This window comes from Loa loa (assembly GCF_000183805.2).
Source record: "Loa loa unplaced genomic scaffold supercont3.5, whole genome shotgun sequence".
NCBI classification, from domain to species: Eukaryota; Metazoa; Nematoda; class Chromadorea; order Rhabditida; family Onchocercidae; genus Loa; species Loa loa.
The window spans coordinates 653,165-664,309 of record NW_018108185.1 but is presented as its reverse complement, the minus strand read 5'-3'; the positions used below and the strand labels follow the sequence as shown (position 1 = coordinate 664,309).

The following is an 11,145-nucleotide window of genomic DNA, read 5'->3' as shown; positions in this document are numbered from 1 at the left end:
GATTCTGTCAACTTACAATTCTTCCGCGTCTTTATATCTTTCATGCGACATTCTCTATTCTTCAGTGGAATTTTGACTCGTTCAGGAAGGCTTATCAATGTTTCCTTGGCTTTATCCCAAGATCCAGGGCCTTCAAGTCGGTAGACATACGGTGCATTAGCACTAATAAGCAATCGCAGGCAAAAACTGGGCTCTATGAACATGTACTGGAACATGTACAGATCAGATAATATGGATGAAATGGTGCAAGAAGAGGTTTAAATCTAAAATTAATTCAAAAAAGCTAAAAAATATGCAATTTTACGAAATATATATGCATAGAAAACTGAAGCAAATATAAATTCAAAAATCACCTTCATTAAGTTAGGCTTACAACCTATTTGTTCAGCAATTTCGTCCATGTATTTGATGTAGTCCACTTGGATAGTGTGTTTCTTGCTTTTGAAATATCTGTTTAAAAAAGGCAGGTGTGATTTACTTGATGTCATTGATTGCGTTTATTATAGTGAATTTGATTTATAGTGCAACCGTCTTACAACAGGCAGTTGACAAGGACATGGTTTTCAAAAACTAATTTATATTGTCAATTATAATCAGTGGATGGGCATGGCTCTAACCTTTTCTTAATTTGAGCTTGTTTAAGTTTAATATCAGCTAACATCTCCTCGTGAAGAGGTAATTTAATTTGACCATTAAATACAGCAGCAACCCATCGACACTGCATTTCAGATATTGGTAAAATACTTCCAATGGGTTGGATCAGACCGATAACCGCTAAGGAAGAGTATTTCAACGGGAAAACATATTTGTACAATTCCACTTCATGATCCTGGAAAGTATAACTTGAATGAAAACAATTACTTATTTCGAAGTCCAACAATAATTTCAGAGGCCATGTGATTAAGACTTTAAAGAGAAATTTTTTAAACTCATTCGAACTTCAGTACGGCATGGTTTTCCTCGAACAGCAAAGCTTAATGAGATTTCGATCAGAGCTATTTTGAATTACTCTGTTGTTGATTCATATTGCAATCTTCTAAATGGTTTGGACTGAATATTTAAAAACATTGGTACACACCTTTAGTGGTATAATAAATTCTGGATACAGAAATGGAAAACCAAACGTATAACCAGTTGCAAAAATGATCACGTCGGCTGGAAATTGACGTCCTCCCTTAACTTGAACAGTCACCTCACGAATTAGTTCGACATCCTCCTGAATAACAAATAATTAAACAAGAGGATAAAATAATCTTCGGTAAAACATTTCGTTATGGTAGAAAAATCACCGTAATGACGATCCGTCCGCTACAGAGAAGATTGGGTAAATCATCGTTGATAGTAGGGTGCTGTTGGAGAAACCGGTGGTTCGGGCGAAGTCCATATAGATCATGATCCAGTCGTAGCTTAAACGGATAACAAGGACTAAAAAGTACTTTTGAGATATGAACTTTAGAAGTATCAAAGTCGATACGACGTAATCAAAAAAAGAAAGTGAAAACAGGCAAGATGCATGACTCTTGGTCGCATCCAACCCAATTTCTGCCGGAAAGTGTCGGGATTACCAGTTGTAGAAAAAGGGAATAAATTATTTCGGATTGAAAAAAAGAAAAAAAACATGTTACTGACTTTCGGTAAAGGATTGGAATTTATGGAATTTATATTTATTTGTATTATTGTGGATGACTGAATTTGTCATTCATAGCGTCTCAATCACTCATATATTTAATAAATTAACTTGAAACCTGCAGACGATGTTCCATGAAATCATTAGCAACTCCCCATGGCAATTTATCCATCAAATAGTCATATAAACGAGTCATCATCTTCAGATCATTAGGGATACCTCCTTGACTTACACGATTGAATATCCATGAGCCACGTCGGGTAGAAACTGTCACCTAAATTGGAGTGTTTAAATTATTTTCCAAGTATGTATTGAATCATTAATTAATAACTGTTAGATAACTAATCAACCATCGTCATCGGACTGTTAGATAATACTTTGAGCCAAAATTTTGAAACTCCATCGATTAGTCTTGACTATGATTTGGAAATCGATAAACAATACTCAGCAGTTCTCATGAACGTCCGGTCTCATTTCAAATACGAAAATTTGAGCAAACATCAATTTGAGTTTTACTTAAGAAGTTAACAATGAGTAAATTCCTCCAAGTTATTTACAATAATACTGACCGACTTTGCAACACCAGATAACTCTGCAGCAATGTCAAGAGCCGAATTACCAATTCCAACGATGAAAATGTCTTTTTCTTCAAACCCTTGGTAATCACGATATTTATGGGAGTGAAGGATACGTCCTTTGAATTTTTCACTCCCTAAATAGAAATGAATGATTCAGCCGATTTTTTCAAATTAACACTAACGGAAGTTATTTTTAGAAAATCATATTGCAAGGAATTTCAACTAAATCTAAAAACCATTACAGTCAAAGAATCCTGAATATCTTGATTAGTTGAATAAGCAACAAAAGAATTTCCAATATTTTAATACTTACAAAACATCGAAATACTTCACGGAAAAATTTTGTGGAAATAATATACCAGGTATTTGAGGATATTGTGGGAAACTGTGGTGTCCAGTGCACATCATTACATAATCAAATAGCTTCTTATCACCATTATTTGTCTTTACTTCCCAAAAATTACCTATTCGTGAAACCTGTAAATAAAAGCCTAACTTTTCCAATTTTAGCATTGCATATTCACTTATTATCTGGATTCGAACCTTAATGTAAACTTAAATGGTTTAAATCGATTCAACTGAAGTCGTAACTTATTTAGAGTTATCCCTGAATAATCATGAAAATTACCTGTTGCACTGTGGTATTGAAACAAATATATTGATATAAGTCATTCACTCTGGCATAATCTTTCAAATATTCCAAAACTTTTGAATGATGCATAAAATTGCAAAAGCTGGCAGGCGGTGGGAAATCAGAATAGGCTGTCATTTCTTTGGATGTATTCATTACTGTCGACTTCATTACCGTGCCTCCCTCCTGAACTTATATTTGAAATTTAAATTTCTTTATATTAAGCTCACCTTGAACATTCATTTATTTCTTATTTAATCTTTTTTTTTTTGGTTTTCATCAGCTTTGCATTACTTTCTGCTCTACTGTATATTTCTCTCTTTCCTTTTATAATTCTATTTATTCAGGTGCTAATTCAATGAGGACTTAGATCTTTAATGGTGAATAGAATGGCAAGTCTTCTTGCGGTATTTTTTTTGCTTTTTTCTCTTCGTTTGTAACATTTCTAGAAGATAGAGTAAATATTTGTGCAATCTTTTAGCTTCGTATAAGTTTTGGAGAAAAGAAGTCTTACAATTCGTTTTATTGAACTCAATTCTTCAAATGAAAATAAAAAGACAAAAAATCTGGCAACAAAAATACCGATAAACTCGGTAGATTTTGCTGAAAAATTTTGGCTAAAATTTCTTGCGAAATAATTGGTGTACATTGAAATGAAGTGAATACCATGCTATTGAGGATTACGACAACAATTCCAATGATAATTTTTATCTAAGATCACTTGCCTAATGATTGACGGATTACTAGGGAATTTCAAGAATTGAAGTTCAAAAACTTGAATCCAAATTTAAGTAAAGTTGAGGACTTGATATCAACTTACTGCTAATTCAGGTCGGTAATTCCACAAGCCTCCGACATCGCTTGTGCGTTCGTAAGCTATCACATCGAGGCCAACCGCGCGACATTCCTTGATGGCAGGCAAACCGCTTGCCCCAGCACCAATCACACAAACTCGCATCGTATAGGTACAGCGATTAGTATAATAGCAGCCAAAACAGTCTCATGCAATGGTTGTAGTTTTGTTTCTTCAAAATCCGACAATCTAGGACAAATGTCGTTTCCCTTCCTCGCCTTCTTTCTTAATCTCTTTTCCTCAGTCCTTGAGATTTAACATAAAGGTCAGTAGGTCAAATATTACTCTGCGAAGGGATGCACTTCGGAGTTGTATAAAATGAAGATTTTATGCTCTCATAAACTCTACCAGAATGGGCAATACAGATTAAACACTCTTAAAACTCTAGACATTGCGTTTAGATTTCGCAAAATCTTTCACCTCTTCATAATCTTACCGATTTCTTAAATGCCTAAATACTTGATAAGCATTAGGAATCAGCCAGCAAGAAACAGGGGTCAAAAGTTATTCAAGCTCACTCTTCAAAATGCAGCCCGTACATTCAAACTTCGAAATTCCTAGTCAAAGATTTCAAGACCCTCGGTCAAAAAAGCGCTTCTTCCTCAAATAAATGTTGCAAAAATGCAAATCAAAACGATTATTAATAAATTTTATTTTTATAAAAGCAGTATCAACGAAATTTATAAAGTTAAGGCGTGTGACCTTATAGATTGTTAAGCAGAAACTGAGGTAAATTACAGGTAAATCACTTAAATACATATGTGTGAAACAAAATATCTCAAGTATAACACAAAAATCTCTCAGGTGTCATTCTGCAAATTATAAATCATGATTGAAAGAAACGACAAAAGAAAGAAAAATGATGAAAGCCTGAGCTGAACTTGAATTTGGTAAAAATGGAAAGCAATTTTTAAAGCAAATGCAGATAAATTCTAATGAACAAATAGATCTTTCAGCTGTACAAGCTATACATCGAAAAGCATCTCTCCAAAATGCAGTTCGATTGAACAGTGCATTGTATGTGATAGCAACATTCGACATTAACACGAAAAATATGTTGAACATGAAGTATGTACCACTCGTAAAAATTGTCATGTAGGAGAAAAAAGGTAGCTTTTCCTTGCTGCGTCATGTTACCATCAGTGGAAGTGACAGTCACCATATATCTTTCGTTCTTTATCGAGTTGTCTGAAATTATATAATTGGTAATTCCTTGATAAACATGAAAAATAAATTTAAAAATTTGATATAGTCCCTAACTCTTTCCTGCTTATTCCAAATTTTCATACTTCAGAACTTCAGACCACACATCAATGTCATTGTCACTGAAGGAAGTTTCCTTTAGAGAAATGAATTCGAAGAAATTTCCATAGGATACATTAGCATGATTTAAAAGAGTCTGATATTATAGATAAATCCGTCAAACTCACGTTGCATGCTTGATATCACAATTTGCAGAAACACAAGTGAAACAACTGCAGTAGAATAAACAAAAGTAAATGCGGCAAGCGATAACATCAACGGTTTAATGCAATTAGATATGAAACTCGTCCTCGAGAGAAGTATAGCTATTTCATTATATGTACAAAATCCGCGTTTTTTCAAACTATCCCTTGCTACCCATGTTTCCACTTTTTCCAATATCTGTATAAATTCAACTTGATTTACACTGGTGTTCCAATGCTAAAAACACGTATAATCATTTATCCAAAGAAAGTTCATTAATAATAAAAATTTATATCATTATTGATGCTTCGTAACAAATTTGAACTTCCTTTTAAGAAATGCGAAATTTACATAGCTTCAAAAGTTGCAAATAGTATACTGTGTCTTTTCGGGGATGTGTTTTTCAAATTACCAGACTTTATGAAAACAGGGACCTAGAAAACTTCGCGAAATTCCTAAAAACAAACCCAAAAAAGTCCCGAAAATATGCAATTACGGTTAATAAGAATCGGAAAAAGAAAAATCTTCACATGATGCTATAAAAAAGTGCGGAAAAACATACTATAGCATCTAGAACGTTCAGCTCCATTTCATTGACCCGTTTCAAAGAGATATTGGCTAATGCAGCCCACTCGTCATTATAAATAAATTCCCGCTGTCCAACATCCTGAAAAGTTGTCAGCGATTTATGTGTAGGCTATGATATGTGCAGCGAATGCTAGTACTGAATGCGATTTTAACGCAACGGATAAAAGAGCAAACTAAAGACGCCAAAGTTAAACCAACTGCTTTTCAAGATAAAACATTTTGATACGTTTCATCAAGAAAAAGTTTCTAGAAAAGTTTCTGATGAAAAATTGAAAGATTTCTGGCAAATAAAACCACTTACATGGAGATATTTGCTTGCAATTATGAGCGCCGAAAGATACAATTCGCCCGGATCAGAAGATTCAAAACAAATTTTATCAGCAGTTCGTATACGATCGAGATATACCATAGCTATTAAAAATGTACACGCATCCACACACTCATGACTACAAATAAACTTTTATAAATTTCAAAACCAAAATAAATGAACTTCCTGTCTGTAAGACAAAAGGAAAAGATCCTGGTAATACTGTACAAACTCAGTTGGTTAAAAGTGGTAGTGTAGTTTCACTAAATAACCTATCCTCAGCATAGTACGAAAGTAACAACAAACTAAGTCTAATATCCTAAAACACATCTTCTTTAACAATATAAACAACAAATTTAACAAAAATATTGCAATTTTTGTTTCTAATAAGGTTCAGGGCAACAAATTAGAGTTCCAAATTAATCCACAATAAGCTCTGGACAAAATTTACAGTAAACATGTACCGTGACAAGGGTTTTGCAAAATCCAAGCTCATATAATCATAGGGACAGTGCCTATCGAAATAATCCATTGCAAGTTCTGAATTGCTTTAAAACAGATGAAATGTTATTTAACATGATACTGAATTGATTTTAAAGAATATAATGCCTCATAAGCAAACAATAAATTGGACTGGTTTTTAAATTCCATCCTGTAACCATCCAGCTCATAGCATACCACTTCCAATTTTGTATTTTATATTCGAGAAAATAGATTTTACATTCAAATATGGGATAAAACCCAACAGCGTGGCACGTCCAAACAATTCTCAAATTTTGAATGAAATAAAATTTCAAATTGAATATCCCACCGGAAAGTGGAAGCGGCAACGATTTCATTTGACGACTTCCATAACAAAGTGATCTTCGCAAACGTTGCTGTAAACGTCTGAACGAGAGCGACACTGATGACATTCTCCCAACTTAAAGTTTCACAACCGAATAAAAAAAACCAAGTGAGCGCTTCAACCCGACATCAACCGTTCCAGTTAAGGCCCCATAAAAATTAGTTGTGCTACATTCGTTACATTCAAATTCGCGCTCCTTTTTAATAGTTCTTTTGGAATGGCTGGCGAGCGTACGTAGTGCGGTCGGAGTATCGCTATGGCGTGCGATACATTTCACAATAGAATAGGACATGTAGAATGAGCTGATAAGCAGTAAGTGGGGGAAACCGAGGGGTCTTTTTGGTGGGGGGAGGGATTGCGGTTTTCTCGGTCATTTTCCGGTTGGCACCCGCCAAAGTTGGGTTTTTGTTCTCTTCTGAAAAGTTTTGGAAAGGTAAAGACATGGTTTCTGTAATGGTATCTTTTGGTTACTTCGGTGTTCTTTTGTTTGTTCAATCAATTGTCCACTACTTCCCATATGTGAAATGCCATCTGCTCTAATGCAAGCATTCGCATCTTTGTTGCGTTCGTGGGCAGTTAGTTATTCGTTGACTTTTCAGTGATAATTATCTTTGCCTTCTACTTTATGCTGAGGTTATGTGAGTGTTGTATCGATTACATATGGCGTGCTTAATCCATTTGGAGAGTAAAGATAACTATCCAAGATATGGTAATAACTATGGAAAAGAGAGGTTATTAATTAGTTAAGGTGGGAACAAGGTAATAATTTAAGAAGGAAAAGACGGTAATTTGCTGGACATATTTTATTGCATTAAATTATGTGCGCTAAACATGTTCGTTTCACTGTTACTAACATGCTGTTTTGAGAAAGTCCCCCGTTTGTGTTACCATATATTTCTTAGCAGTTGTTTTTACCTCACTCGCTCCCTTTCACCCTCTCATTGCCAGTAGCTTGTTTGAACAATTGTTGACAATAAAATTGCACTTTTCACTAATGTGTACGTGATTTTTCGGTGTTGAGTTTTTCTTGGACTTTCAGTTTATTGAAAATGATAACGAGACTATTCGGTGCTGAAGTCTTTATCCGTCTGTGCATTTTTTGCATTTTTCTTTTTTTTTTTTGAAATTATGGTGCTGTCGTTGTAATTGACTTTTTAACTTCATGTTTGGTTTTTATACTCCCTTCTTACCATCTTTCCCATCCCATAGGTGTTTTTATCTTACTAAACTATCCTGCATTCTGTTTCGATGTTTGAAATTAGTTCAGAGTTCTTCAAAATAAGTTAGATTGGAGTGTATCGGTTAGCTGATCTTCCTGTTATAGATACGTTTATTATTTCCTCAAATTCTAAGCACTTTCTGTATTTATAAATATCATTTTTAAATTAACTCATCGTTGATGAGTATGAAAGGGTATTTTCCCTTGTCTATAATTTTGAAAGGTAGGGGGTGTGGTGAGTTTCGTCATATGTGGTATAAAGTCAGTATTTCCTCAGTATTTATTGGGATGGTTCCATATCTGAGAAGCGTACTGAGGTGATTCTTGAAACATGTATACAGTTTTGAATTTTCTTGTTTTTGCTGAAGTTATAATAATCATTATCGTTATTGCTTTTATTCATGCAAAACGTCTTTGCCTTCCTAATCATTGCCATTCTTATCGCCCTCATCATTGTTATCATTGATTATTGACGCTTTTATAGTTACGCACATTATTGCCTGGTTGATATGTGCACTTCTGTAAATAGCCATTGATTTTGTGATATTCCAACAAGCAATCTCAAATTTCTGGTTATTTACTTTTAAATTGTGTCAAAAAGTTTTCACATGTGTCCGTGGTCTCTGTTTACTCTCCTATTCAAGAATTTGTATTAACTATTCTCCATCGGCACTTTTCTTTCCTCTTTTTTTTTCTGGCAGAGGGAATAATTGTATTTTGTTTAAATAGGCGACGACAGTTACTTGGATCAAAATTTCAGACAATGAAACCTTTTAACAATAGCATGACATGTATTTCCCATTCGGTGGAATGATGTTATTTCCGCAAACTGTTTTCTTATTTGAGGGAGCGATGTAAACAACTGATCATTACAAGTTATCTGTTGTATGACATCTGTCTGATCAGTGAAACTTTTGACCCTGCGCAGTCCTTCCACCTTTACGTTTTCTTCCTCTTAGTCGTCATTTCTTTCCTTTAATATTTTGCTATATTTACATGTGGTATTTCGTCTCTTATATTGTTTTTTCCTTTTTTATAAATTCTATTTTATGCACATTGCAAGTTTTAATTTACCAGTGCACGAGGAGATGCTGTTGTTGGTTGATCCGAATTGGTTAATTTAATTTGGTTCGCTTCGGTTTCAGTCGTTTATACAAATTAGGGAACTTGAAAAATAAGCGTCTGCGAAAGATATTTTTGACGTGCTTTTTTGTATTTGCTTAGTATTTTAGTAATATCGAGCGGACTTGGTTCAAATAATCAGTTGTAATTGTAAAGTTCAATGTCGTCAATGGACGCCGAACCACCGGAAAGTTTCCCAGGAAATAGTGACAAATCGGTGGATCATTCTCATGATGAGCCACAAGCTGTGGGCTTTTCACATGGTACTTTTTGAGTGAATTCTTTCTGCAGCATCTCGTTATTAAATTTGCATCGAAGGATAAAATCCAACACTTTCTCCTTGAAAATTGGCTTAGAGAAGGTCTTCGAACGGTTTGTGAAATAGATGAAATGCACTTGCAAATTTAGCCTAATCGATATTTCTCATTTATAGCAAGTTCAGTCATAACTGACACAGTGACAAATGGTGAGAAAACCGTGGAGCAAAAACAGAAAGGTGGATGTGCGCAAATTTTAAACAGCGAACATGGAGATAATCAGCATACCATTTCTGAGGTTAATGAGAGTTTTATCAAATGACTTTTTCATATGCACTTTTTGCAAACGGTATTTGAAGCTAACCGTAGCAGATGTATGATTAAAGGTGTGCGTTCTCTTAATTCAGGCTTCTTCGGAACAAAGGACCGAAGGGTCTGCAGAAAATGTAGGTGATGAGGAGGCGTGTAAGGACGCAACTGAAGATCGAAGAATTGAGGTTCGTTTTTGTAGTCTTCATGCAATTACTTTAAAGCATAATTTATGAAAAATGTAATGACTTAGGAATGAAAGTAGCGACGAAGATGCATGGTATACATTGTTAGAGTGTAGGATTGAATGTGGTAGTACGTAAAGTTTATTGTAGTGCGAGGAAATTTTTATGTATGATGTTTTAATGCATTATAAGTTTTAGTGAACGGAACAAGCGCTCATATGTGATCATCTGTAAACTGCCAAAAGTAAATAGGCATTGTAAGTATAAAGTAACATGTGTCCTGGAAGATCACTTTCAGCTGAAAGAAGGATCAAGCGAAAACACTAGTGAAGCACTCGAATCGGAAAAACATGACAGCGTTGCGGCTTCAGCTGGCTCATCTCCTCCACCAGTAAGTTAGAGCTCTATCGTCTAATCTGTGTATATTTTAGTAACTTTAGAAGCGTCATTACACTTTTAGCTTAGAAAATATAAAGATTTCCCGAATGACAATTGTAGTCGAGTTATCAGTTTATGAATGTAGAAACTTTATGCATTTATGAGCTGTTTCTCCATGTCTCCTTGTAGCAATTCAGTAAGTTACAAGTACGAAAGCTATCATTTATAGACGACTTGAAGTTTGCAGAACCGACAAAGGCGAGCGATCCCTCTTCATATGATTGTTTTCTGTTATGTTGTAGGGTTTTGGAACCTTTTATCTCTTCTCATAGAGTTAAATATGGCGACTGAAATTTATTGTTGTGAGGAAATTTTTATACTTGATATCTTGATATACTCTGTTTTTGGAACATCCCTCTTTGCATGCTTTGCTGGAAGTAAAAACTTCTGGGAAGGGGTGTCCAGAAGTTTTCATTTCCAGCAAAGGCGACCCTTCTTTGCGTAATTGGTTGTCACTTAATCGGCTATTGATTGCTGCTCTTTACTATGTTGTGAAAGTTCCAAGTATATGAATCTTTGCACTTTCTGCTTCTTCAGTTTTAAGTTTGATATAATCTCATTTTGAGCCATATTTTTTTTTGTTAGAGCAGTGCTGCTCCTGACGAACTGCACATGGATACAGATACGAAGAGCAATTCGGAAGAAGGCGATAATAAGGAGTCGAGTGGGGTCAAAAATGACTCTGGTAAAGTTGATGGTTCGAAGACTGATGGTGATGGCGATGACAAAACGGATACC

General features: G+C 34.8%; 3 protein-coding genes across 3 annotated transcripts in view; 1 reads left to right on the top strand and 2 right to left on the bottom strand.

The window, feature by feature from the left end:
* The window catches only part of LOAG_16492 (dimethylaniline monooxygenase 4), a gene marked incomplete at both ends in the record, with an annotated part of 4,960 nt that extends 1,166 nt beyond the window's left edge, over nt 1-3,794 (bottom strand). The window contains 10 exons of the mRNA XM_020449144.1: nt 17-206; nt 354-450; nt 618-829; nt 1,079-1,216; nt 1,290-1,406; nt 1,746-1,901; nt 2,197-2,339; nt 2,565-2,682; nt 2,834-3,022; nt 3,657-3,794. Of these exons, the coding sequence (XP_020307404.1) occupies nt 17-206; nt 354-450; nt 618-829; nt 1,079-1,216; nt 1,290-1,406; nt 1,746-1,901; nt 2,197-2,339; nt 2,565-2,682; nt 2,834-3,022; nt 3,657-3,794 (1,498 nt within the window). The remainder of the gene's footprint in view (nt 1-16; nt 207-353; nt 451-617; nt 830-1,078; nt 1,217-1,289; nt 1,407-1,745; nt 1,902-2,196; nt 2,340-2,564; nt 2,683-2,833; nt 3,023-3,656) is intronic.
* Nucleotides 3,795-4,557: 763 nt separating this feature from the next.
* LOAG_09079 (cyclin domain-containing protein) lies at nt 4,558-7,028 on the bottom strand. Its single transcript, XM_020447850.1, has 6 exons — nt 6,842-7,028; nt 6,495-6,570; nt 6,025-6,169; nt 5,698-5,802; nt 5,120-5,372; nt 4,558-4,877 (listed from the first exon to the last, which is right to left on the bottom strand). Exons 1-6 carry the CDS (start codon nt 6,942-6,944, stop codon nt 4,642-4,644), a joined length of 918 nt encoding a protein of 305 aa, XP_020301959.1. The 5' UTR covers nt 6,945-7,028; the 3' UTR covers nt 4,558-4,641.
* A 2,294-nt stretch (nt 7,029-9,322) lies between these two features.
* Nucleotides 9,323-11,145, top strand: part of LOAG_16491 (hypothetical protein) — a 6,029-nt gene continuing 4,206 nt past the window's right edge. The window contains exons 1-4 of the mRNA XM_020449143.1: nt 9,323-9,481; nt 9,652-9,773; nt 9,883-9,972; nt 10,268-10,360. Of these exons, the coding sequence (XP_020307403.1) occupies nt 9,379-9,481; nt 9,652-9,773; nt 9,883-9,972; nt 10,268-10,360 (408 nt within the window). The 5' untranslated portion in view covers nt 9,323-9,378. The remainder of the gene's footprint in view (nt 9,482-9,651; nt 9,774-9,882; nt 9,973-10,267; nt 10,361-11,145) is intronic.